Source organism: Equus caballus, chromosome 1 (genome assembly GCF_041296265.1).
Source record: "Equus caballus isolate H_3958 breed thoroughbred chromosome 1, TB-T2T, whole genome shotgun sequence".
Lineage (NCBI taxonomy): Eukaryota > Metazoa > Chordata > Mammalia > Perissodactyla > Equidae > Equus > Equus caballus.
Genome location: NC_091684.1, coordinates 104,749,173 through 104,776,698, shown reverse-complemented (window position 1 = coordinate 104,776,698; position 27,526 = coordinate 104,749,173). Strand labels below are relative to the sequence as shown.

Genomic DNA, 27,526 nt, shown 5'->3' with positions numbered 1-27,526 from the left:
GTGAGAGGACTCTGTGAGGAGCAACCAAAAAGTTCCCAAACAGCTGCTCCCGGTGCCCACGTTCCGGGGCCTCCCTTGCCTGTGTGTCAGTGGGGGGAGCTGCAGATAGAGGCCTCTCCCGCTCATGGAGGGAATTCCTCGGAGGACTGGCCGGGGACTGGGCTGGTAAACCTGTGAATCTTTGCTTGGAAACTGGTTCTGGGGAGGAGATGCATGGACCTCTGCCCACCTCTGGTTTCCCAAGGGCCCATCCCCAGGGGTTTCAGCTCCTGTGTGCCCACCCACGTCACACAGGTGACACTGGGGAAGGGGACGTCTGTGGCACTAGTGGCAGGAGGAAGAGTTGGCTTTGACTGGTCCATAGTGTTTTGAAACAAAAATGGCCTATAATGTAGCTTTAAAAGAAAAATAGGAGTTGGTAATAAAATAGTTGTATGAATGAAGTTTATATACACACTCTGGAAAATGACTAGAAGGAAATGGACCAAAAGGTGGAGAGTGGTTGTCCCAGACGATGGGCCTGGGGATGGATTTTTATTTTCTTCTCTGTGCCTTTCAAACTTTTCCAGTGTGAACCCAATTTACTTTTAACATTGGAATAGCACGAGCAGAAACCGTTGTCTTTCAACAATGCGCGCGAAGCCCATAGTCTGGGCTCCAGCTGCGAGCAGAGGGCAGGCTTCCTCACTTGCTCCCCAGTGGGTGTGGACCCCAAGGCTAGGGTGGGGCCAGGTCCACCCCTTGGGAACGATGAGATCTGATTCTCGGATCCTCAGGCTGGGGGGACACCTCCTCCCTCTTGCCTGGGGGTCAGACGCAGACCTCTCCTGTCCCCGAGTCCTGAAGGCAGCAGAGGTCCTGCTGGCCATCTTGCTGGCCCACTGGTGGAACAGTGGCTTTGGTCCACGCCCACCGGGGGCCGACTCCCTGCCTGCCGGGAACTGGGCCAGGCAGACGGACGTGGTGGTGACAAGCAACAGTGACGTTTCCCCCACTTCCTTTGACCTGCCCTGCTGCGTCTGCTGCTGAGTCAGGGTCCCTTTGGGGACTGAAGGCGGGATGTGGCCGTTATGGCGGGATGTGGCGGGACACCCGGGAAGCCCCCAGGGCGGGCAAGTTTCAGAGAAAGGCAAGAAGCTCCGAGGGAAATCAGCACAGGCAGAGACGGTCTGTGTCCCCGCCTGCGTCCATTCCCTGGTCCTGTGGTTGGTTCTTTGCAGTGTCTCCTCTCAGACCTCGGCCACAAGATCTGGTAGGGCTCCCACGTGTGCCTCACGTGCAGTCTCTTGACCCTTAGGGGACCCCAACATTTGCTTGTGCATTGACCTGAGCACTTCCCCATACTCCTCGCAGCAGCCCAGGATGTGGTGGCGGCACGTGCCACGGGCTGGCTGACCGGACCACATGCAGCCCTTCCTTCTTCCTTGCCTCCACTGTAGGGACCAGGACAGCTTCGGAGTTTTTCAATGGAGGACACGCTTGGCCTTTTTTGGGGGACAATTCTCCATGGAAAGCTGTTGCGTGCACTGGAGTGGCCCCTCCCACTGCATGCCCCATCATTGTGATGTCCTGAAATGTCCTCGCACATCTCCGAGTGTCCCGTGGAGCTGCGATGCTGGCTCTGGTTGAGAACCACTGAGCTACAGCTCCATTCCTCATCCTTGCCCGCAGGGGCCTAGTCCCATGACTCCACTGTGGGCAATGAGATTAAGGGAGGTCCTCCGGGTGAAGAGGTTTTTCTAAGAGAAGGGACCCAGCTCCTGAACCAGCATCAGCAACCACACACATATGGGCTTTTCCACAAGAAAGAAACCGAGCTGCCATTTTGCCGAAGGCACTGAATATTGAGGTCCTCAGTTACCTGCAGCCAAATGCAGCCCTAACTGCTACAGGTGGGGAAACAGAGGCACGGACAGGTTGAGTCCCTCACCCAAGGTCTCTTCCCTGGTAAGGAGTGGAGGCAGGATTCACACCCAGACATTCCGGGTCCAGAGCCCCAACCTTCACCACCAAGCCAGGCTGGTCCTGGGCACCCCCGGAACTTTCGGCCCGGTTTTACGTATGTGCCCGAGTTCGTCTTCCTTCCCCTGCGTGGAGGATTCATTCCTTTCACCAATTTCTCAAAGGGTCCACACTGTGAATAAGAAACCTCTTCCGTTTGTGTGTGTGACTCATTTTACAGGTGACACAGAGAAGCTCCAAGGAGGAAAACGACTTACCACGTTGGTGACCATGCTGAGACGATCACTGAGCCTCACCTGCAATTCTGTGCCCTTTCTATTGTCTCTTCTCCTCTGTTGCATGCTCCCTGCCCGACGGCCCCTCCTCACAAAGACCCGGACTAGTGCGGTTGCCTCCTCACTGGCCTCCCTGCCTCCCCTCTGCTCTGCCCACGGCCTGACAGGCTCCCCTTCAGGGCCTGCGTGATGCCTCCCCGACTCATCCCAGCTCTGAATACTAATGTTTTCCTATGTCTATCTGTTTAAAAGTGGCCACAGAAAATTTCCAGTCCCACATGGTCTTCTAAAACTTTGCTGCTCCCCCACAGCAGGTGGGGTCCATTTCCTCTCTCCTTGAAGGTGAGCGGCTGCCTTGATGAGTAAAATGTGGTAGAAGTGATGCTGTGGGGCTTCAAGACTAGGTCATAAAAGGTATAAGGCTTCGGCCTCCCTCTTGACTCTGAACCCATCCACCACGCTGTGAGGAAGCCCAGGACACAGGGCAGGGCCACATGGAGATGTTCCAGCCAATGCCCAGCTAAGATCTCTGCTGATCAATCCACCAGCATCAACCATCCTATTCAGAGAACCAGATCAGCTGTGTCTCTGGATAAATCTTTGTTGTCAACAATAACTTTTGAGAATATCCTTTTCACCACATTCAGTCGCCGGTTTCCTTATGTAATTTAAATTCAGGAGGATGTGCTTCAGCGGCCATGAATTCCAGGAGTCTTCTAAATTCTCCTCTCTTTTGGGAATCTACAAGAGTGAAGGGATGTGAGCAAAGGGGCCTTCAAAGATTCCAGCCCCTAGCTTGCGAGTCTTCCAGCTGAGGCCCCAGATGTGGTGAAGCAGACACAAGCCGTCTCCTCTGCGCCCTGTCCAAATTCTTGGCCCACAGAATCTGTGAGGCCAGGACCTGTTTTATCCCTCAAATGGGAGCCCACTATGAGGCTGGACTTAGACTCGGGCGCTGTGGGGAGCTGCGGGATGCTTTTGAGTCGGGGAGCTGCGTGACGACAGGTCTGCCTAAGAAAGTCTCTCAGGTCGTGGGCAGAGTGGAGGACGAGAGGCCAGGAGGCCGACGAGGAGGCTGCTGCACCAGTCCAGGCCTTTGTGAGGAGGGGCCATCGGGCAGGGAGCATGCAACAGAGCACAGGGGACAATAGAAAGGGCGCAGAATTGCAGGTCAGGCCCAGTGACCATCTCAGCTTGGTCGCCAACGTGGCAAGTCGTTTTTTTTCTTGGAGCTTATCTGTATCGCCTGTAAAATGAGGGAGACAAAAAAAAGGTTGTGGTTTCTCCCACTTCTTTGTGCATAAGTTCTCCCCGGGGCTCAAGCCCAGCGTGGGCCCCACCTCCCCAGGGTCAGCCCCTGCAGGGGGGTCTCTCTCCTCCCAAAGGCTCTGGTCTTGCACCCACCTCTCCTGTCCTGCCTTGCACACATGTCCTGCTTGCTGTGTCTAATAGATAATTCAGTTCTATTTTGTTGATTTTAATTGCCAGGCCATCTCCGTTGCATGGCTGTATCATAATTTGGTGATGTTTTCAATTTCCCTCCCTGTGCACTCATGTGAGCGCTCCTGCAGAGTCTGTACCAGGGGAAGAAGCACCAGGTCACCGATGTGCTTGCCTTCAACCTGGCAAGATGCCACAAGGTGCCCTGCCAAGTGGCCTTGCCAACCCACTCCTCCACCAGCCGTATTCAAGGCTGGGGTCCGTATTTGGCAACATGAGCTTTTTAAAAAGATTTTGCCAATCCAATGACTGAGACATAATATCTCATTGCTGTTTTAACTTATCTTTCTCTGCTACCAGTAAGGGAAAGCCTCTTTTCTCGTACGATTGTTTGCCATATGGGGTTCTTTCTCTATGAAGTATTCGTTCACAACTTAGGATAAATTTTCTGTTGCATTGGTTGTCTTTCTTCTTGATTTGGAGAAGCCCTTTACATATTCTGGAAACTAATCTCCTGCTGGTTGTATGTATTGTTAAGTATCTCCTCCCAGACTGTGGCATATCTTTTAATCTTGCTTATAGTATTTTTTGTTGACTTGAATGTTAATGTCACCAGACTCATTAATATTTTCCTTTGCTGCTGATGCTTTTCCCACCTAAGAGACTCTTCCCCATCGAGAGGCAGGAAGAGACTTCCTGAGTTGCTGGTTGCATCTTATTTCTTGGTCTGGGTGCTGGGTACAAAGCTGGGTTCACTTTGTGAAATTTTATCCAGCTGCACACTTACGACACGCACTTTTCTTTATGCATATTGTAATTAACAAAAAGTTTATTTAAAAAAAATCATTCCTTATTCTGAGCTCATAAAAAGATTCCCTCAGATTTTCTTCTAAATGTGTTAAACTTTCGTGGTTCACACGTAAGCCTTGAATCCACCTGGGGTTGTGCGTGCAGTGTCAGGTAGGAATCTAATTTTACTTTTTCCATATGGATCACCATTTGTCCCAACACCGTTTTTAAAAGAGTCTGTCTTTCCCTCACTGGTTGGGGAGGCCTCTGAGTCGTATAACAAGTTCTCATTTATGCACAGTTCCGCCTCTGGGCCCTTCTGCTGTTCATTCCACCCCTTTATAGCATGATGCCATAGCTGGTCTCCTTAATTTCTTTAAAAATGTTTACCGTTTGGTAGGACCCAATGGAGGATTGGAGACAGGAAATGGTGTAGTCAGAACGATGCTGGGACAAGGTCACTCTGATGAGTCGGAGAATGGATTTTAGAGACCAAGGTCAAAGGGTCGGGAGTCCAGTTGGTGGCCGCTGCTCTGTGCAAGCAAGAGGTGAGCAGCTTGGCCCCGGGAGGTGGCAGAGAAGTGGGCTGACGTGGGATGCCTAGTGGCGGTCAAGCGGAGAGGATCTGTAGACGGATCAGAGAAACTGGGATTAAAGACGACTCCCTTGGTTTTTGGCCCAAGTAGCTGGGAGGATGGTGGTGCCATGTGCTAAGATGGGAAAGCCCGGGGTGAAGGGGACGGGGGGCCCTTAGAAAGTGCCTGATAAATGGCTGTCTGAATGAATGAGAGGGGGTGCGTGGGAGTGAGTGAGCGGGTGGTGCTGGCCTCGCCTGCTGCGGCCCTTAGGTCTGAGTCCTCAGGGACGCGCCACCCTCTTTGTTTCACACTGTTACTTGCTTCAGTGTGTCAGTGTCCTGTCCCCCAGGGAGCTCTGTCATTGCTAGAGGGAGAGTCACCCTCTCTGCCTGTGTGGTGGTACTTCCCTCCTACCCTCCAGCCTGGCTCAGTGCCAGGCCCCCCAGATTCCTGGTGCCAGGACACCAGCTGGTGGAAGGCTTTCCACAGGGGGCCCTAGGCATCCGGGGAGGAGAGCAGCAGGCCCCTTGGGCTGCAGGTCTGGCTCTGTCACTCACCTCCCTCCCTGGTTAAGGAAGTGGCCTGGCCTGGGTGAGTCATTTTGGGGGTCTGTGCTATTTGCGGGATGAAGCAAGGAGCCCTTGGCCTCACATGGGCATGAAGGAGGCCCCGATGGGGAGAAGCTTACAGCCTCCGGGGCCCTGCTTGTGGGTGGGGTCTCCGAATGGGGCATTTCTGACCAGATCTTTGCTCTGTTTACAGTCTGCTGCTGGCTCATGCACCCCAGTTGTTATGAAAACACCTTTAGTCCATAAGACATGGAAAATTGCATCTGAGCACTCAAGGTGAGTCATTTCTCTGAGCAAGCCTTCAGCTGGGGCAGCATTTGTGGCCAAGGCCTGGGGTGGGGCTCTGTGTGGGTCTGTGTTTATCCTGTGGACGGCCCAAGGTGGCCTGGCAGGCCCACTCACGCCCCAGGGCACAGGCTGCATTCATTTATTCATGGAATCAAGACCGATTTTAAGTCCCTCCTATGTGTTGAAAGTGGAGCCTCTCACTGGGATGGCTGGAGAAAACGGAGGAACCCCTGTGTTCTCAAATCCCCAAGTAGCTGAGGAGCATGCGGAGGGGCGGGGCATGGGGAAGAGGAGGAGGAGGAAGGGGAGGCAGGACCTCAGCTCTGGGGGCAAAAGGGGAGGCCAGGCTCAGCTGGGTCCTACCCTGCCCACGCTCCTGGGAGCCCTTGGCCTCAAGAACTGTCTACCCGGCCGTGACCTTGGCCAGAGGTGACCTTCAGACTGGGACTGAGCGCGACTCTTGGCTGGCAGAGAAGGAGGGAGGAGGGTGGTAAGAAAGAAACCAATCTTTATTAAGCACCTACTTCATGCCAAGCCCTCAACTAGCTTGTTCATAGGGCCACGCCTGGTCCGAGAACCCTGGCCACGTGCTGGCTGCCAGTGACCTCACCTCCTAGGCGTTCTGCCTTCCTCTGCCTCCTCTTCCTCATCCGGCCTCAGGGTGGTTGTGGGAGTCTTGCGAGATGATGCAAAGACACACAGTTAATAAATGGTACCCCGTGTTTTCATAAATAATAATGACATGGCTAACATTTATGGAGTACACGCTGTACCAGACTCGATGCTAGGTGTTTTCCTCACAGTAACTCATTTAATCCTCCCAGCAACTTTGGGGCAAGTTCTCTTTTTAGTCCCATTTTATGGACGAGGAAATCGACGTGCAGAGTGATTAAGGAACTTGTCCAAGGCCACAGGAACACTAGTGGCTGAGCCAGAATTCTGATCCAGGCAATAATAATTTATGTATTATTCCATAAATCAGGCTGGCTGAATTAAACTGGTATTTTTCAATGTGAATTCTCCAGAATCCTCGTCTTTGCTCCATTAAAAAAGAAATGCTTCCGGGGCTGGCCCCGAGGCAGAGTGGTTAAGTTCACGCGCTCCGCTGCAGGCGGCCCAGTGTTTCGTCAGTTCGAATCCTGGGCGCGGACATGGCACTGCTCATCAGACCACGCTGAGGCAGCGTCCCACATGCCACAACTAGAAGAACCCACAACGAAGAATACACAACTATGTACCGGGGGGCTTTGGGGAGAAAAAGGAAAAAAATAAAATCTTAAAAAAAAAAAAAAAAAAAAAAAAAGAAATGCTTCCCCTCCAGATAAGCGTGGAAAACACTGGTGCGTTGCATTCTCCTTCTGAGAGAGTCACAGGGCACTTTGGCATATTAAAGGCTCTGAGAAGTGCTGTGGTTAAAAGGAAGAAGGCAGACAGCTTCCTGGGCGAGACATGGGCTAAGTCAGCCAGGTGAAGGCCTTTGGGTGGTGAGGGTTGTAGGAAAATCGTACATCTGTGGAAAAGCTATGCATCATCTTGACTCTGCAGGACCCCCCTGGGATGATCTGATTCCATTCTATGAGGCTATTTTACAACTCTGCAAATTGTAGGTAACTGACAATAACGCAAGTTAATTCTTGTCTACAGACCTGCGGATTCTGAACCATCCCGTAGAACGCTGCTGACTTTCCTCCCCCAGCTCTGCCTCCATTTGCACATTCATGTCAATATTCCTGATCAATAAATGTGTCTGGTCTTCATATTCTCTTTTGAACCAGTGATAACATCTTCCTGGTTCCCTCACTGATTCAGGAGTATAATAAACTTTTTGGGTTTTTTTTTCCCCTTCTTCTCCCCAAAGCCCCCCAGCACACAGTTGTAGATTTTACTTGTAGTTCCTCTGGTTGTGGCATGTGGGATGCTGCCTCAGTGTGGCCTGACGAGCACTGCGATGTCTGAGCCCAGGATCCGAACCAGCGAAAACCTGGGCTGCCGAAAGGAGTGCGCGAACTTAACCACTCGGCCACAGGGCGGCCCCTATAATAAACTCTTTAACACGTGTTCATTTCTATGTATGTGTGATGGTCATGATTAAAAAGAGGTAACTCTTTTAAAAAGGATGCTAGTGAGAGGCGCTCAGGCAGAGGGATGGGTATACAAAGGCCCAGGGGCCAGCTCTCGGCACCCAGCTTTGAGCAGCAGGTTGTCTGCCACGGATCCAGGTCGGAGCAGACCATCCAGAGCTGCTGAAACGGGCTGATCGTTCAGTCCCACTGATGAAGAGGGTGGCAGCTGGGGTAAAATGAAATCATGCCAGTGATCAATTGCCAGGCGTTGACGTGCATGTAAGCTGGGGATAGCACAACTCGGTGTCACCTTCTGATTGGAGCATCTGCCGGGGAGCTAAAGGCACTTCAGCAGTGGCCCCCATCGCATCTTCTTCCTTTTTTATTTTTTTTTTTGAGGAAGATCAGCCCTGAACTAACTGCTGCCAATCCTCCTCTTTTTGTTAAGGAAGACTGGCCCTGAGCTAACATCCGTGCCCATCTTCCTCTACTTTATATGTGGGATGCCTGCCACAGTGTGACTTGATAATCGGTGCCATATCTGCACCTGGGATCCGAACCGGCAAACCCCTGGCCACCAAAGTGGAACGTGTGAACTTAACTGCTGTGCCGCTGGGCTAGCCCCCATTGAATCTTCTGACACTGCAATTGGACCGGTCACTCCTCACCAGTCAGGGAGCAGGCACTGGGCATGGGCTGCTTCGTGTGATGAGCTCTCTCTGCACACAAATGAAGGCAAATCTCACCAGGAACGAAGGTGAGTGGGGACACGAGAAGCCTCATGTCTGAAACCCGGAGATGCCACAAATGCTTATCAGAATTGCCAATCCTAGGCATGAGAGCCCTTATGCCAATTAGCCAAAAAGTTCCTGAAACACTCAAAAGAAGGCAGAAGAAACCAGACTTTCCGTCTAGGAGCGTCATGTGATGCGTGCAGCCTTTGCGGGAAGCCAGCGCGGGCTCCTCCAGCCTCACCCAGAGCGGCCTGCAGCTCCGGTTAGCCTCCAGCTGTGCGGGGAGGACCTTTCCTTTCTCTCCCTTCTCTCTCTTGTCCACTTCTCCTGACAACTCCAGCTGGAGTGCGAATGGTTGTTCCCAAGGACAGCCCCTGCTTGGGGGCCCCTCAGCCCGGCACCGCTTTGTCCCCAGCTCCAGCCAGTGTGGCACAATCGGTGTGTCCAGTTGTGCACAGCACTGGGCATCTATGCGGTGCCAGGCTCTCTGCCCGGTGCAGGGCAGGCGACAGTGACCCAGACCCACTCTGCCGTCACAGAGCTGACCACCATGCCGAGGGGTCAGGGCTGGATGGACTGTGGGCACAGAGGGCGCCCCGCTGGACATTCCTGCATCACCAGGGGATGCTGTGTTGGCAGCTCAGGGGCCAGAGCTGGCGAAGGGGAAGGAGAGGGCCTTCCTGTCCCAGCGCCTGTCCAGACTGGATTCTGAGCCCCCATAGATGCTCCGGAGGGATCCCCGGGAGGCAGGGGATAGAGCCAAGGGGCTGGGGCAATGGCTGGACCCATTTCCCTGGGACTGAGTGGTCCCTGAGCCCCTCCCTGACCCTCTCAGGCCTCCTGTGGAGGTGGGGCTCCTCCATCAGCATCTCCCAAGGCCAGGAGCCAGCAGGAAACCCTCTGATCTCTAAGCTCTGCTTCCTCGTTTGATTTGCATAACAATCTGCCCAGACCAGCTTTGTACCTTTCGAGCTGGCAGGCAGCACTGCCCTCTGACAAAAAACCCAACCAGCCAGCAAACAAAGCCCTGACGAAAGGAGGGCCTGGTGGAGTGCCTGGGTGGTCTTGCCGGGGAGCTGGCTCTTGGGGACTGGCTGCCTCTGGAATGAGCTTGGGTCAGTCCCAGGTGAGGGGCCCTCCTTGAAACGGCACCCTCCTGGCATGAGGCCCAGCATCCCATCAGGAGGGGCCTGTCGGAGCCCTTGGAGAATTTATCCTACATACCCACCCAAAGGGACGTAGGGCAGGGGCGGTCATCACAGCACTGCTTGTCTTAGCAAAGGCTAGAAGTAACTGGGATGTCCAACAGTGGGGGATCACGGATTCTGGACATCCTGGGTGTTGTCCAGCAGAGCGCTACAAGCCCTTAAAACGAGCGAGGTCCCCTGGCGTGTGCTCATATGTCAGGGGCACCTCCTGTACCCCGACGTGGCACTTCGCCCACCCCCCAGAGGCGGCCACAAGCCCTCCGCAAGAAGCTCTGTGGCCCTCAGAGCCCCTCCCCGCAGCTGCTTTGCATGGCTCTGTTCCTTGCCTGGCACCGGGGCTGGGGCAGAGGAGTGAGGCGGGAGACAAAGACTTCAGAGCCCGGGGCCCTGCCAGTCCCAGCCGTGCGGCCTGGAGCCACCCGCCTGGCTCTGGGTCTCAGGCTCCTCATCGGGAAACTGAGGACAGTTTACGTACCTCACAGCATCCCCTGGCACCTGGGACACAGGGTAGGTGTTCAGCGAAGGTGGGTGGGACGGAGGTGCTACCGGGTGGGAACCAGGGGGTGCAGACTGGAGGCGGGGCTGGTTCCTCCTTTCACTTCCTCCCTCCTCCTTTAAGCTCACATCTCATAGTCATGCGTTTAACAAACCTTAAAATAAAAATACGCATTATCTTCTTTATTCCTCTTGAGGCCTCCATGAGGAGGACTTCCCCTGTCTCTATTTTTCAGATGAGGAAACAGTCAGTGAGAACAAGGGATCTGGCTGAGGTCACCAGCTGGTGATGAGGTCAAGGCCCAGTCATCCACTTGCCTTTCTGCCTCCCCAACGCCAGGCCCTGGCTGGGCACTGGACCACAGGGATGAGCAGAGCCAGGCTGGCCCATGGGGGGCTCACAGTGGGGGCAGAGGCCTGACCTCTGGGGTCGGGAGGTATGTCAGGGACGGCTTCCAGAGGAGGAGCCTGGAGATCTGGGGGTGAGGGAAGGTGGGTGGGAAGGGATTCTCGTGGAGGATAAAGCATGTGCAAAGGCCCCGTGGTGTGGGAAAGGGGAAGTTAGGCCAATGTGGCTAGAGCAAGGGTGCAAATGGAGGAGGGCAGGAGTCAGGGCTCTGATCAAGAGGTGGGCATTGGATATGAGGGCAGTGGGGTCAGACGGAGCTCAGGAGCCCCCACAATGCTGCAGGGAGGAGAACCCTGTCCCAGACACTTATCAAGGCTGGGCCAGGCTCCCAGCTTCTGGGTCCAGTACCAGCTAGAATAGGCATCTGTCTCACAGGCTTAGAATTCCAGGACAGGGACCTGTGGGAAGAGGGGCTTGCTTGACAAGCTCAACGGTTCTTTCAGCCAAGAGGGGCTGAGGACCTCGGGACCAGCTGCCCTCTTCAGCTCTTCCCAGGATTCAGCTGCCCAGGTCGGGACCTGCAGAAACTCCAGGTCTTCACACTGTCTTCATGAAAACCTTATTTACACTAAAGTGTCAATGACTCACACAGCTTAAAATGAAGTGGTTCCGCACTCCGGCTGTTCAGAAGAATGCCGCTAGATGTGTGCAAAGAACTTCTGGTACAGAGGTGAAGACGCTTAATGCAGCCTACTGGCGAGTGGTAACATTTGGTGAATGGCCTCTGCACACAGAGGCCCTTGGAGAGAAAGAGGCAAAGGGAGACAGAAAGGTCAAAAGGTCCAAATCATTTTCAAAAATGGGATTGTACCACACCTGCTATATTTTAAACTAAAAGTATTTAGTTTTTCTTGAGTTCCACAGAAAGTCTTAGATAAATCTTTACTTTCCACAGAGATATTAGTTCATAGCGAATTTCTCTAACGTTAAGAAAAAAGATTATGAAACTCATTAAAGATTGGAGTCCTGGAGAAAAAGAATCAATGTTTCATTTTGGGCAGGCTCCGTCATTTCTTGGAATGAGAAAGGTGATCAGTTCCCTTACACAACCTCTCCCTGCCTCCAGCTCCTGATTTTTTTTTTTTTTTCCTGAGGAAGATTGGCCCTGAGCTAACATCTGTGCCAGTCTTCCTCTATTTTTTTGGATGTGGGATGCCGCCACAGGATGGCTTGATGTGCGGGATGTAGGTCTGTGCCCAGGATCTGAATCTGCAAATTCTGGGCCACCAGATCGGGCGCGTGAACTTAATCACCACACCACTGGGCCAGCCCCCCAGCTCCCGATTTTGATTCTGATGTTTTCACTGTGTCAAGGTTTATAATACTTACAATCTGTTCTACAACCATAATTCTCCCAGTATTTCATTTTAGTCTTGTATTCAAACAGATTCCATTCCATTTTTAAAGCACATTTTGTCCCTGAGTTTTGCACTTGGAGTCATCTCTTGGTTGTAGCAGGAAAAACTGTGAAAGATTTTGAAATGGACCAAAAAAGCCAAAAAGACTACTGGTGTCCTGTATTAAGGAACCTGTGCCTTTCATCACCTTTGCACAAATCTAAGTTGTAGAAAAATGACAGCAGTGCAAATGATTCTTATGCATGGAAATGCAAATGAATTGCATCCAGTGGACCGCAATTGATCTTCGCCCTGTGGGTATTGATCGGCTTTGCATGCATATGTAAGTTCATCTCACATTCCTTATCTGTCTATACGTGTGTGTTGTTCCAATTTCCCCTGGAACCACTTGGAACCTATTTCTTGTTCTCTAATTATTTAATCAGTTAAACCAAGTTTTTGACATGTGTTCATTTTCTATTGTACGAGAGTCATGATTTTACCTTAAAAAACATTGCCCCTTTCAATGGTTAGCTAGTTTCATTGCTGAGTAATTTTCTTTTTCAAAAAAGGCTGAGGGTGCTATTCCCCTGCCTCTTTCCATGTTGTCTGTAAATCTGAACTCCCTCACCGGGTGTCATGTTCTTGGTTTCCCCTTTTCCACCCAACTCGGTTTCCTTTCCTTCTGGTATTGAATGTTGCCGCGGAAAAATTTGAGGCCAGACTGATTTTTTTTCTCCTCTTGGTGACTTGCTTTTTCCCCCTGGGTGTCTGAAGAAGCGTCTTGTTTGTCCTTCAAAGTTCAGTAACTCAGCTGGATTCAGCATGTCCTGACGCTGATCTCGGGAACCCCCCTGGGTCCTCTCACGAGTACAGCTGGCTGCTTCTTCCTCCCTTTTGGGGAGAGCTTCTCCAAATATTTTTTCTGCATTAGCTGTTGGATAATCAACTTCAGAGACCCCGGTTCCTCTTACAGGAGGTCTAGGTTCCAGAATGATCATCTTTTCTCTAATTGTTTGAGTTACTTTGTCCTTTTTCTCTGAATTCATTGTGATTATTTCGAGTTTCTCTCCGTGCTCTTAATCCGCTCTTCAGACGTGTGCAACTCAGTTCACAGAAGTGCAGTGGTCCTGTCTGGGTCCTCAGCGTGCGTCTTCCCCTCTGCATGCTCTTTGCCCCTCCTGATGTTATTTTAATCATCTCGCCTCTGTGCTCTCTTTCAAGCTGATTCATGTTCTCATTAACTTTCCCCTGGCCTGCAGCTATCCGTTTCAAGGAAGCCACTTCCATCCTCAGATCCTCTTCCCTTTCAGCTGTGCCCTCATGTGACTTCCTTCCCCTTCCTGGCGGTCGCAAGGCAGCCTTGCAAGTCCTTTTCATCTTGCGCAGTCCGCTGGAGCGACTCCTGCAGACGTTTGACTCCTAACACGGGCACCGCTCTGCCTTCCCCTCAGGACCCTTCTCAGGGTTGTGCTGTTTTCGGCCTGCGTCTCGGCAGCTCCAAGGTGCCAGGGGATCTTCCCTTTCCTGCCGCCCTGTCCCCAGCCTGCTGTCCGGGCCCTGCTGTCCAGCCAGGTGTGTGTCCTGCTCCCATGCCTAGTGCAGCCCCGGATGTGTGAGGACGGAGGGCCCAGGAGGCCATTGCTGGGGAGACTGTCTTCCTGGTCGGTTGGCTCCTTCTTTTCATAAGCCATTTGTCACTGTTACTCATTTTGTCAGGCGTCGGGGTGGGAAGACTCTGCTCTCCCTCCCCTCCGCCCTCTGCAGTCTGAACTCCTGTCCCCGGCAGGCTCTTATAAATGCAAATCTGCAGGTCCTGCCCACCCTGAGGCCCAGAGAGACTGATTCTGTGGGTCTGGGTGGGTCCTCCCTCCCCACCCAATGTGATGTGGGCTTACAGGCCTGGGGTTGAGGACTACTGAGTCATCTATCAGGATCATTTGCATTTTTGTCAAATTAAAGGAATGCAGCTCTGATTATGCAAAACCACATGGCTCTGAATGTTTCACCATTTTGGAATGTCCGAGTGGGTGGGCAAATTGGATCATTCATTCTATCCGTGACACTCTGAGGCCCAGAGAGGGGAAGTGACTTGCCCAAGGTCTCACAGCAAATCAGCAACAGACAGATTTGAAGAGCTGGAAATGGCAACCCCAGATCTGGGGCCCGAGGATCAGGGTAGCCTACCTCTGAGGGCAGGGAGGCCTTTGTCCGCGGCATGAGGAGCCTCCTTCCCCTCTCTGGGACTCACAGAGAGGAAATGGTTGTGGCCGTGCCCCTGGGGAACTTTGGTGGTGAGCTTCCCTGGGGGAAGTGGCCAGGACAGGAGCTACTCCACCAATCCGAGTCCTCCAGGAGGAGCGACCCCACATCCCCTCATGCCCGCCCCCTCCATCCCGCCACTGCCCAGGACCCCGCTCTCCACACAAGCGAGGGCCTGTGATGACCCAGGCCCGGGGTGGGGCAGGGGGTCGCCGAGCATCCTTGAGATGAGAGGAAGCGGCATCAGAAAAGGTGGGAATCCGGGATTAGTGCTGGAGTTGGGGGGTCAGCCCTTTCCAGGAGGGTCCTCTGTCTGCCCCGGGAAGAGGCTGCCAGAGCAGTTTCGGCCACGACTGGGCAGCGGGCTTGACCCCCCAACCGGAGGACTGGGACGCTCAGGGCAGCCCGAGGAGAACCCTGGGCCCACCCTCGCTCGGTCCAGCCGTCAGGGCTCAGTGTCTGGGGCAGCCTCCCCACGGCTGCAGTGGGGCCGAATCCTCGGGAAGACAAGGCCGTCCAGGTTCCCGGTCCCCGGGCTGTGGAGCTGGAACAGACGCGCCCTGAGCGTCCTGGAAACGTCCCCAGAGCCACTGTGCGAGGAGGTGGGAAAGGCCTGTCACTCACCACCGAGCTATGACTTAACCTCTCCCTGGGACCTCTCTGATCTTTCCCTGTACAGTGCCCCCTCCCCGCCCCCACCCACCCTGGAGTCCCTTCCACTGCCCAGTCCCAGCCCTCTGAGCCCCTTACCCGAAGAGGGGGCCAGCTAGCGGCCCCCTGCGCGTCCTGGGGAGTGGGGGGCTGCTGCCCACGGCCACAGCCTGGGAGGCTCCCGCAGCCGGGACCATCAAGGCCCAGAAGCCACAGGACGACCGAGCGGCCGCCCAGGCCCTGCCACTGCCCGAGACCTTGAGCGCCGCACCCACGTTCAGGGCTCCTCGGCTCTTCAGCAACCCAGGGGGAGGCAGGCCAGGCGCCCCGCCGTCCCCAGACCCACTGTCCAGATGGGGAAGGAGGCTGGGATGCGAACGGCCCTGCGCTGTCCCCGTGCCCCACCAGCGCTGCGTTTGCTGGGTCTGCGAGGGGCGGTCAGCTCACGGCTTCACTGGCTGGTCTCCCTGAAAGTTTGCAGGCAGCTTGTTATCACAGCTAATTGTCGGCACACAGTTTGCCCAGGGCTGTAACTCCCCGATTTGCTCTCACCGTTTGATCTGTTGAGTCTTCTCCTCCCTTTGGAGAAGGCCCGGCTGTCATGGAAGGGGATGCAGAGCTGAGCTGCTCCCTTCTTTGTCCCAAGGTCTCGGTTTCCGGGAGGCCCTGTGTGCTCCTGGGAGAAGCCTGGGAGCCGCCGTGCCGTCCAGGGAGACTGCTGAGACCTTCTTCAGCCCCTGACTGATCCAGGGTCCCTTAACCTTTCAGGGATGCTGGCCCCTCTCAGAGTCTGATGAACCTCGTGGCCCCTTTCCTGGAAATCTGCACAGATACACAAAAACAGTATACACAATTTAGGGGTTTACGCACCTTCTTGGTCCATTCCTGGATCTTCCAGGGGTTCCTTGAGTCTGGATTGAGACCACCTATGTTATGGAGTGCTGTCTACCAATTTCCAGAACCCCAGGATCTGGAGGCTTATGGTGATTGGATAGCTGGTTGTGGCCATGCCTGAAGGAGGATTCTTTTTTTGAGAAAGCGATTTTATTAAAGGATTAGGTTGAGAATAGCTGAGCCCACTGAGAAGCGAATCCAGTTTATCTGCCAGTCAACTTCTGCACAAATATATGCAACAAACAACAAATACATACAGTGAATCTATGCTATAAGGACAAGAGCCCACGTCCAGTGAGTGCCAGGCACTGCACTACATGCTGATCATGCGTTATCTTGTTAAATACTCATAACCATCAATCCCATAGGGTTACGTTGTTATGATCTCTCTGAGGCACAGAGAGGTTAAGCAACTTACTCAAGGTCGCACAATAAATTGACCCAATTGGCCCTTGACCTCAGGCACCCTGACTCCAGAGCCATCTGATAGTCCTGCTTCCTAGAGTTGGTGAAACTCACACTCCGGGGAGGCTGGCCCCATCCTGTTCTCCTGGCTCGGCAGTCGCATCCTCTGGGGCTCGGCAGAGAGCAGGCTCCATGTAAAGCCTGACATGGTGTTTTTCTGGAAAGCGTCCGTCACACACTGGTGCCCCAGGCCCCCTGCCCAGCAGTCCCCAATGGGCCGTGTCATGAAGTGACATTGGCCTGGCCTGGCCCAGCAGGGAGAGACCTCTGCTCTCAGGCAGATTTGGGTGGTAACGTGACCCCATTTGACCCCGCAGGCTGGCAAGGCCTGGGAAATGTCAGCTCACACCCTTTTCCACTGTTTTTGAGGTTTCCTTTGCCTCCAGGAGACTCTGCAAAGCGCCCGCTGGGAACAGCGGCCCTGTTCTGTTTGCCTGTCTCTCTCAAGACATGCTGTCCCGCAGGCAGGGGCTTTAGAGCCCTGGCTGTGTCGTGACCCCAGAAGCCCTCCTGCAAACGGTGCCCGCCAGGCAAGGCTGTTCCGCTTCCCCATTCCGAAACACCCTCTGGAGTGTTCCGATCCACCCACAGGCTCATCCCACCTTGTGGTTGGAGAGAGGTCAGTCATCATGAGAAATCAGGGATGAAAGAGGCAAGGAGGCCTTGCCTAAGGCCCCAGGCCAACTCCCCAGCAGCTGAGGTTTGTATTCGCCCTGAGGGCTGACCCCAGGTGCATTTCCTCTGCCTGAGGCCAGCGGTTCTCAAAATGTGGGCCGGGTGGCTGGCAGCTGCAGCATCACCAGGGAGCTTGTTAGAAGCTCAGACCCTGGGACCCCGGCCCAGATCTTCCAAGTCAGAAGCTGAGCTTTAACCAGCCCTGCAGCCGTGCAGAAGCTGTTGGAAACCGCTGCCCAAGGGCTCCGCCTCCTCAGCCGGGATTGGAAGCCCTGCAAGGTAAGATGGACTGGAGCTTGAATTCTCCCCCTCCCTGCATCTTGGTCCTCCCCAAAGCCTTCCCCACAAGTGAGCGGACTCCAGATTCGCAGGATAGAATAGGGAGCTGGAGACACACACGGGTGATTGTACAAATCTTAGCACATGGTAAACAGTGCATCTCCGAATCAATAATGGGGAAATTGGCTAGCTTTCCGAGAACAAATAAGACACTAATAATCAAAACCATCAATACACACACACACAAAAGGAGATCTAAGTGAATACTGAGGCCAACTGGAAGCAATTTTCACTTGTCTTGGGGAAGCCAGCAGAAGTGATGAGGGAGGAAGCCTTCAGTGACCCATCTGTCTCCGTGCTCCATGGCCTGGCACTGTCAACTGGGCTGTGAGATTCTAAGGCCCAGCAGGCCCCTGTCCCCATCCTCCTATCCTATCCTCCCATGAGGAGGCCAGTGTAGGTAGATGCCTTCACAGCAGCCCCCTTTACCCACCCATCCATCCACCCACCCATCCACTCATCCATCCACCCACCTACCTACCCACCCACCCACCTACCCACCCACCCACGCATCCACCCATCCATCCATCCATCCACCCACCCATTCACCCATCCGTCCATCCACCCATCCACTCATCCAACAAATGTTATTAGGCGCCTGCTGTGTGCCAGGTCCTCCCAGCCAGAACCCCAGTCTGGGGCAAAGCGCAGACCTCAGCTGAGGCCTGTGGAGGAGTGGCAGGACTTGTGGGCTAGAGGTCCTTGTGGGCCAGCTGGGCGTCCTTTCCCTGTGCAGGTGACCTAGCCTAGGGCACTTGGCCCCTTGAAGTGAGGAGGGTGGCCAGGTGGGGAAGTGTCACTTTCTGCTCAGAAATGGGGTCCTGGGATGGCTTTGCCCTCATCTTCCCCTCCCTAGAAGGTGAGGAAAAGAGAGAAGAGGGTGTAGGGTGGCCCCAGTGGGGATGGCCAGACCCCAGGACCCCCGGACTGGAGGCCATGTGGCCACCCCTGCCTGCTGTGCCCCATGCAAGTCAAACTCCACTGACACCCACTGGCCTTGCTTGGTCCTGGCCCTGGGCTGGCCTTGGGAGGGGGCAGTCACTCGTGGCCCCACAGCCTATCCCTCATCCACTGGGGGTTCCAATCCCTCAGCACTTCCGGAGCAAAGGTGAGCTCCAAGATGGCCGAATGGCTGTCCCTTTGCTTTATGCTGATTATAAAAATGATCCCAAGCTTGTTGGGGGCCAGCCCTGTGGCATCATGGTTAAGGTCGCGTGCTCCGCTTCAGCAGCCTGGGTTTGAGGGTTCAGATCCTGGGTGTGGACCTACACCACTCATCAGGCCACACGCTGTGGTAGCAACCCACATACAAAATAGAGCAAGATTGGCAGTTGTTGGCTCAGGGTGAATCTTCCTCAAAAAAAAAAAAAAAAAGATACAGAGCTTGTTGTAAAAAGTTAAGCAATTCAAAAAAGTGAAAATCACCTCAATCCCACCACCATGTATCCATATTTTGGTGAGCAACCTCTCTGTCTCTGGCCACACACATAGGCAAACAGTAAAGTGAGAAATAAAATCTTTGCTAGCCATGTTGTTCTGTAGCCGGCTTTAAAACAAACAAACTAAGCTGCCGTTTATGAGACATACAACCGCCGGGCACCCTGTGTGTGTGTCATAGTGCAACCCTCCCTGGGGACCGGGTGGGACCCGGGTCACAGGCTGGGCAGCCTGGTGGCAGGGACTCACAGGGAGGCAGGGGGCCACTGTTCTACCCCTCAACCACATCCTGCAGATGACTTTCTAGGTCAATATTAGCAGAGCGTTCGTCACATGCTCTTAAATAAAAAATACATTAGCACAAAGTTGCCCTTTTTTGTTGGGGCGGACTTTGAGGAATGACTTGCCAAGCTCGGAGGAGGTGGTGTGGGCTGGAGAGGACAGCGCACACGCGTGCACATCCTATATGTTGTGGGAGATCCTGAGCCCCAAGGGCTGTTGCGGGGCCTAGCCCAGGGGTCCCCACATTGATCCCTCAGGAAACAGAGCATCCACCTGCCTGGGAGGCCTAGGGACTGTTGGCGTCACTGGTGCAGCCACGCCATGTCTCCAGATGTCTTCACAGCATGCAGACAGCCCCCGCCCTACCCCATGTCCCCTCCTTGGTCAGTGGGACCTGTCCACGCCTGTCACCTGTTACCCTGAAAGCTCTACTCTCTCGCTGGACAAGCAGGGGTCTCCTGCCTGTCTGCGGCATCCACGCTCACCCCCTCCAGGCCTTTCCCCACCCTGCGCTCTGAGCCATTTTTAAACACTCAGATGGGTTCCTGTCTTTCTCCTGCTCCAGTCACTCTCTGGGGACCATCAGGCTGGCTTGTCTACCTCCCTCCTCGGCCTGGGCAGGGCCCCTCCCAGACCTTGCCCTGCCACACCTCCTGCCCTTTCCCTCTGCGGTTCTCTCCCACTTGGGGTCTCCCCTTGTTCTGCCCCTACTCGTTCTTCAAGCCTCGAACGTCACTTCCTGGGCCTCCAGACTGGATTAGGTCTCACCTGGGGGCTCCCACAGCACCACAGCACCCCACTCCTGCTTCTGTTCTGACCGTGACCTCGCCAGGGCAGGGCCATGACCGAGACGCTGTGTTTTGGCCAGCAAACGTTTGGTTTGTGCAATCGCTGACCAAGGGAGCCTGCAGCCCCGCGGGAGGCAGCCCCGGGTGCTGTGGTTCTCCTGCTGAAGGGAAAGTGATGCCGCCGGTGGCGGGTGGCGCAGGTGGCCGGGCGGGGGCTGGGCCGGTGGCGCTGGGAGCGCAGGTGGCCAGGTGGGTCCCCCCCACCCCGGCACAGGCTGTTAACCACTGCCACCGCAGGCCCCGCTTCTGCCTGCACATTCACGGGGTCACAGGGGCTCAGGGTCCCCCAGGGAGGAGAGGCCCGAGGGGGCAGCCGCACTTCCCTCGGCAGGGCTTTCAGTCTGGTCGCGGTGCACGGCAGACCCTTCCTGGATGCAGGGGCGGTCCCCCAGCTCAGCATCCCCAGCGCTCCGGCCGCACCTTCCACCCTGTTCACTGCTCTGGCCTCTGCCCCACGGAGGGGGTCTCGCCAAGGGAGGCAGGAGCTTGGGGCTCCGCTCCACTCAGAACTGGCAAAGGCCAGGACCTGACCTTCTGGGGCCCCGAGGCTCCTAGCAGGGATGAGCACACAGGGCCAGGACACACGGCCAGGCCCTTTGTGGGGGACCCACAGGGACAGAAGCCGCTGGAATGAACTGCGTCCTGAGCAGGCCTAGGCCTGGGGGCCATCTGAGTCACCAGTGGTCAGCAATGGTCCCTGAACCCTTTGTGAGATAGTGGAACATGCAGTTGAGTTATGATGATGCCAAAACCCTATCCTCCACCACTGCGGGCACAGGCACCCCGGCTCAGGCCCTCCCCTTGGGGGTGCCTCCCCTCCCCAAGGCTCTGTGGACTCAAGTCCATACTTCTGTTTACCCTCTTGCCTTGTCCTCTGTCCCTTCAGTAACCAGAACAGGGGCCCAGCAGCCCACTCCAAGCCCTGTGGGATTTTGTTCCCTCCCTCCTTCCTCTCCTGCCTAGAGGGAACACGGCTCTGGCTGAAGAAAGCTGTTCTGGGGGCGAAGAACAGGAGAATGAGTGCTGTTTGGAACCAGCAGGAGCTTTCTAAAGGCGGAGGGTGCTTGTGAAGCTCTGGGGACGCTCCGCACAGAAACAGCATTGAGTGCTGAGTGCGGGGGCTGGAGCGCCTAGCAGGGTCCTGTCAGGGCTTGGGTCCCCTGAGCGTGTCCCACCACGCTGCTGAAGGCTGTGGCTGCTGGAGCCTCTTGGGGACTCCGTCTCAGCCTCCACAAAGGGCCCGTGGGCCATGGTCCCTCTGCCCGGTGGGAGCCCAGGGCGGGGTGAGACCCACAGCAGCCGCCAACCCAGGCAGCTGCTGGGCCCAGGAGAGCTGGGGGCTCGCGGCCGCTCTAGGCCGTGGGAGGAGCAGCAGCAATTTCTTAAGAGCAAGGGGGCCTGGACCACAGCCTCCATTTCCTTTCTGGAGAAAAACTGCAGCTCAGCTGTGCTGGCTGCTAATTCTGCAGCTTCTGTCCCTGGAGCCTGCCCCAGGGGCCTCAAGTGTAGAGCAGGTGCCAGCAGGTGGCCCTTGGGACTTTGGATGAAAAAATGAGGTTGGGAGATGAGAGGGGATTGTCCGGGGAAAGAGCACACACCTGGATTCCTTGTAATTTATTGCCCAAACTAAGCACTTTTGAGAATGAAAGGGAGCTGTCTTCATTATTACACCAGGGCAGCAGAGGTAAGCTGGGACTCTCCAGGGCCCACCGGAGATGTGTGTCACCCTACTCATTACCACTTCCCAGCTGTGTGGATTCGGGCAATTACATAACCTCCCCGAATTCTGGTTTCTGCATAAAAAAGGCTAAAGTCACGGGCCTACCTCCCAAGGCTGTTGGAGGGATTAAAGGAGTGAATTAAATTATGTGAAAATTCCTGGAACAGGCCTTGGCATCGAGTGGGCTCTCCATGGTCGTTCTCTTCCTGTGAGGTAGTGGGTTGCCTCTCCCCAGAGGTAAGCAAGGGCCTGTCAGCTCTCTGCAGTGAGTTCTCATGGCTGGAGGGCCCAGCTGGAGAGTCAGATTCCAGTCCTTTCTGCACCCTCCAGAGGGAGATGGTGAGGGTGGGAGAGCCCTGCCCCTGCCCTCGGGCCGGCCTGTAGTGAAGGGGGCTCGGCTGGACCTCCCTGGTGGACTTACCCCTCCCACGCCTCCCAGGCGGTAGTGATTTCTGTGCCCACTGAGGGGGCCCAGCCTGCAGCTGCTTTGCTGTCACCATCTCTCACTGGCTGCCAGAGCCCTGGTTTGGCTCAAGGAAAGTCCATGGGCTTCTGTCCCCGAGGCTGCCCGTGTGGATGCAGTCGCATCCTCCGCGGGCTCTGGGAAGGCTGGAGGTTGAATTCAAGAGGCCGCTTGCATCTTCTGTGCCTGTTTCCAGAGTTTTTTAAAAGAGCTGGGTGTGGGGCCTGGCTCTGCCACTCGATCCCGAGTAGGTCAAAGGTCTCCAGGCTGCCAGTTCCTGCCAGGAGGTGGGGAGGGTCAGCCGTCAGCCTTGGTGCTCCCGTGACAGGTGCTGATGACAGGGCTGGGGGTTCCTGCAGCGCTGCCTTCATCTCTTCTCCCCATTGCCCTGGGGGCCCCTGGAGGCAGAGTCCTGAGAGGACAGCTCTGTCTCCACTGTCTGCGCGGAAGAGGCACTCCGTGAGGGGATGGCTGAGGTCAGAGCCAGGAAGTGACCCAGCGTCTGTGGCACCAGCTGTGTGCAGGGCCTGCCCCAACCCCCACAGCCAGAGCTGCTGCAGGTGGAAGGGTGGGACCTCCAGGCAGAGGCCCCCGTGCACCGCCAACTCCCCAAGGTGACCTGGTGCTGGGGACATTACCCCACCAGCTTCAACTACCGGCTACTTTGTCCTCCACTTCCTCTCCTCACCCCGAGAAGGTTCTTCAGGCCACTCACATCAGGGTTGCTGGAAAGGCAGCCTCTCTGGAAACGCCAGCGCTGGAAGGCACGTTGAGGTAACAGCGCAGTCCTTAGCAGCCTCCCGTCTGGCCAGGCGCCTCTGGCAAACGTGGAGCCCGAGGCCCCAGGGGGCAGGCAGGAGGCGTGCAGCTTCGAGGGGGCCCCTCAGGGTGCACGCAGGGCCACCTCAGTGCTGAGTCTCTGGGCAGAAGCCACGAGGCCTCCAGCCAATGCCAGCCTCGGCAGCCTCTGCCTGGGCAGGGTCTCCTCAGCTCTGCCCTCGTGACTGGGGTCAAGGAGAGAAGTGGGACACCAAACAGGTCAGCAAGCTACAGATGTCTCCAAAAATGAGGTACTGGAGCGCCAAAAAGAAGTCCCGAAATCCCACTTTAGGACTTTCTGGCCAATCGGCCTATTAATGGAGGGTCTTGAAATTACAGCCTCCTTAAACACTAAAGGGCGACACCAACGTTTATACAGTCTCACCAACAGAATGTCTGACCATTCTCTTGTCGAACCCAGATTTTGGGATATTATCCAACGTTGACAATTCGACAGGCAAAAGAATGGCACCTCATTGTTTTAATTTACATTTTTAACTAGGGAGACGGGCATTTTCCACATATTTGTGGGTCATTTGTATTTCTTCTTCTGAGAAGAGCTTACTCATATCATTTTTTCATTTTTCTACTGGGCTTTTTTCCTTAATGATTTATAGCTACTCTTTGTATATCATTGATATTAATCCTCTGTCATATATCTTTTTTTCCTATTTTCTCTGTCCTTTGTCTTTTAATTTTATGTCATCTTACACAAAAATTTTAGTTTCCCAATGTCCCATGCCTGTCTTTTCCTTCAGCTTTTGTTTCATAACGTGATTAGAATTTTTCTCACTGAGATGATTCAGCTGCTGCTTCAGGAGTTCTGAGAAACAACAACCACAACATTTGCAGTGGCAGCAAATCACACTTATTCAAAAGAAATGTTTATTTTAAAAATAAGAACTGTCACCCTAAGCATTTATTTAAATATTAATAGATATGGGTAAAAATTACAAATGGTATAACAAAACCAACAGTTCTATATTCACAGATGGCCAGAGGCTGATGGAGGTAGCGTCTCTGCACACCGAGGAATGGCTGTCAGGAAAGCGCATACGAAGGCTTGAGGAACGGTCTGTTTACAGGCTTCGGGGGAGCCATAATCCCCAATTTCCTAGTGGCTCCTGATGCTGCTTGAGAGCCATGCAAACTGGGTCCAGTGATGCTGGAGGATTTAGTTTTAGAAGATAGCTTTCTGGACGCGGTGGACCCCCTAAAATGTGACAAAGAAAAGAAAACGTTAAATAAAACCAAAGGGGAACAGTCTTCTTTCTCTTAAGCTGCACGGAGCTCCACGAGCCACGACGTTCCTTGGTCTGATGTGTCTCTGTGCACCTTCTGCCTATAAGCTCCCCGCGTGAGGTACGTTTCCTTTACAATTCAAGGAACACAGGCCTGCTGTCCTTCAGACAAATCTGTCCTCAATTTGTTCCTAAAATGTCAAGGATTGTTTCTTAATTCTGTGCCTTGAGACCAAGCCCACGTCTTCTCTCCATCCACACCTTCCCAGCTGACACTTGGGCCTCTCCCTCTGGACAACAGAGCTGAGATGCACATTCCTGGACCTATTCTGACCAAATAAAGGAAGTGAGAATTCCCTGTTTTAAGGCCCCAAATGCCCAGACAATAGACATTCTGGAATTACTGTGCTTGTACGGCCCAGAGAAAGGTAGCTATGTGGCGAGTGGAGCTGGGACTGAGCTGGGCGGGCGGAGCCTCTACTTGGCTGGCCAGGCGCGGAGAAGGCTGCAGACGTGGTTCCCTGGGGAGGCCCGCCAGTGGCTGGGTCTTGGCATGCCTCTGTCAGGGCCACGTTGCCAGCAGTTTGCTCTCTTGCCTACCCTCCAAGATCTGCCCGCTGTCACCTCCCACTCAGGGAAGCGGTCTTGCCACAGCCCATCACAAAGTCCGTCCAGCATCTCACTTCTGTCACTGACCTGAAGGCAACAGCTTTTTCTTCTCCCCCAAATAAAATGGAAAGAAAGCCACCCCAGGGCCAGCACGTTTACAAGGGTAACAGCAGGCAGCATTCACCATGGAAGCCTTTCCCTACAGGAGTATGTCCCGCTGCTTTGTAATCAGCTGAATTCACGCCCAACATTAACTCCACAGCATCAGGGCATGCCCGTGGCCCCCATCTCTGAATTTACGGGCCAGGGAGTTGGGGCCACTAGTCTGCGGTAATGACATTTTGGTGGGGCTGGGTGAAGTGTGGTTTTTCAACATTTTTAAACTCTTGCTTGAGGGCAGTTTTACTGCAGAACTGGCAAAGATCCCCTAAATACGCAGAGAAGCAGCCTTAAATTTCCCTATGCTGATTTCCTGCTGAGAAATTAAGCCCCGGGCGAAAACCTGCTGTTTATGTTGATTTACAGAATGAATCTGCCAACAGCAGCCTCCCTCTCACTGGGGCCATCCATTCTACTCCCACTCAGAGCCCAGAACACACCCGGCTCATTGTGTATCACTGAGAAGACGGAAAACTCTGAGGGTAGGGTGGGGAGCCACGGTCTGGCAAAGACATTTCTGTCTGCGCAGGCTCCCCACCAGGTGAGCAGACTGGGAACTGTGGGAACGATCTTTCCGGGTGGGTCAGTGACAACACGGAGGAAGCACAGACACAGAGGGGCTGCCACAGGGGTGAAATGAAGTCACACAACATCCTGGTTTTAGCGGCAGGGATCAGAAGAGAACCCCACTGCAAACACACAGGCTGGCTGAACACCAGCATCAGAACTGGTCCTGGCTTCCGGGCGAGTGTGAGTCTTGCTCTCTACTAGATTACGTCCTAGACCACAGGGCACAGTGCTCCTCTCTCATAAACAAAAGTTGTGAAAAGTTAATGAGGGAGCTGATGGCAATGAACACTACAATATGGTTTGTTCTAACAAGTAAACATGAGAAGATGGTGATCGTATTGAAGGAACTCCAAGGATGTTGTGCAGAAATGAACGTGCATGGGCAGGTGTGGGCGAGTGGGTGTCCAGTCCTCAGCTCCCTGTCAGAAGCCCCAGGGGACTGGACCAGATGCCTTTTAAGGTCTCCTGCTCTGTGTGAGCTTCTGAGCAAATGAGTATTTTCCAAAACGGAGGAATAAGTGGAGAAAATAAGAAAAATGTCCCCACAGAAGAACATCTGCTGGTCACTTGTGCACTAAAAACCACAAAATTAAACTAACATTTACTAATGCCTTTAATTCCTGTACCCTGGCAGAAGGATTAGCACATACAAGATGTTTGTTTATGGACTTAACAAGAAAATGCCAATTTGGTAACATTTGCCTTCCTTTTTCTTCCCCCACTCAATTTTTGTTTTTACTACTCAGAAGGAAAAGAGGTAGAAAAACTGCAAAAGAAAACCACAATAGCTTGCAAAGTTTCCTGCGGCCTTGTTTCCTAGTTCTGTAAGCATTTCTGTTCTAATACGTAGTTATTGGGGGCCACATTCTCCAGACTCACGGGACGGTCATGATCCTGCCCATTACCTACAAGGTGAGGGCAGAGGACGTCCTTGCGGAGAAGTGGGCGGTCAGAGACAGTGCAATTATGAAGAAATAAGAATGCTGCCCCCACCGCCCCCCTCCCCATGATGCTCTCTCTGTCCCCCGTCCCCCCGCCCTCCCCGGCCTCGTGTGCAGAGAGCGCCCCAAAGCAGCCACGTCCCAGCCCAGGGGCCAGGGAAATGTGGGGGAGGGAGATGGAAGCCATTCACCTCCCGCCTAGAGGCCTGGCTGGACTGACCTTTGGTCTTCCTGCCCCGGCCTCCTCTCGCCACCCTGCCCAGGTCGCTACCCTTCCCAGGTCGGGAGGTTGGTTCTCCCAGTCGTTAATGAAGGGCAGGGGTGTGCAGGGCAGCGTGGCCCGCAGATTCGGCAGCAGTAAAGGCAGGGTGGCAAGTCCTGATGGAATCATAAAAGCAACAAGGAAACAAAACCTTTTGCTCATTCAGCTATACACGGTTTATAGTATTTTAGGCAGAAAAGTCTCTCAAGAAGAACAATCATCAAATTCTTTTTCTAAGGTAAGGTCAAAATCGGCAAAGATTTTGAAACTATAAGCCTTTAGTGATAATCAGCTTAGTCAGGACTAGATATCTAAAAAATCTGAAACAAATGTTTTTGTTGAGGGCACATTTCACAGCGGCTCACAGTAACAGATGCTTCACGGCGACCCTGAGCGCTCTACTTTTGTCCCTCCCTCCCTTATACCCCACACTGCAGAGCACGTCGCACAACATACCCTTTCGTCTTGGAGCCGCTGAAACCAGTTTTTCTCCTCTTAGACCTTTGGGAGGCTGAGATCCTTTTTCTCTTCCTTTCATTTTTGGTTTTATTTGCAAAGTAGTGAGAAGATATGGGTGTTTCCTCATCGAACTCCTCAGGGGCATTTCTTCCGGTGCCTCTGCTGCTGGATGGGCTTATCCGTGGGGAATTGTCCTCAGCTACAAACGGACAACGCAGACGTCACCGGGGATGCTGCGCTGGTCCAGGTGTGGTTACAGTCCACACAGAGACACACACCGCGA

At 54.1% G+C, this 27,526-nt stretch overlaps 1 protein-coding gene and 1 long non-coding RNA gene across 7 annotated transcripts in view; both read right to left on the bottom strand.

The window, feature by feature from the left end:
• Positions 1-2,342: 2,342 nt before the first annotated feature.
• Positions 2,343-15,073, bottom strand: LOC102148517 (uncharacterized). Its single transcript, XR_288922.4, has 4 exons — positions 10,382-15,073; positions 6,512-6,576; positions 4,857-5,091; positions 2,343-3,483 (listed from the first exon to the last, which is right to left on the bottom strand). It is a non-coding gene; the product is annotated as an uncharacterized lncRNA (long non-coding RNA).
• An 8,791-nt stretch (positions 15,074-23,864) lies between these two features.
• BLM (BLM RecQ like helicase) overlaps positions 23,865-27,526 on the bottom strand; it is a 97,490-nt gene continuing 93,828 nt past the window's right edge. For all 6 annotated transcript variants that reach the window (XM_023649579.2, XM_070230730.1, XM_070230739.1 and 3 more), the window contains 2 exons: positions 27,241-27,442; positions 23,865-24,215 (listed from right to left, as the gene is read on the bottom strand). In XM_023649579.2, the coding sequence (XP_023505347.1) occupies positions 24,044-24,215; positions 27,241-27,442 (374 nt within the window). In that variant the 3' untranslated portion in view covers positions 23,865-24,043. The remainder of the gene's footprint in view (positions 24,216-27,240; positions 27,443-27,526) is intronic.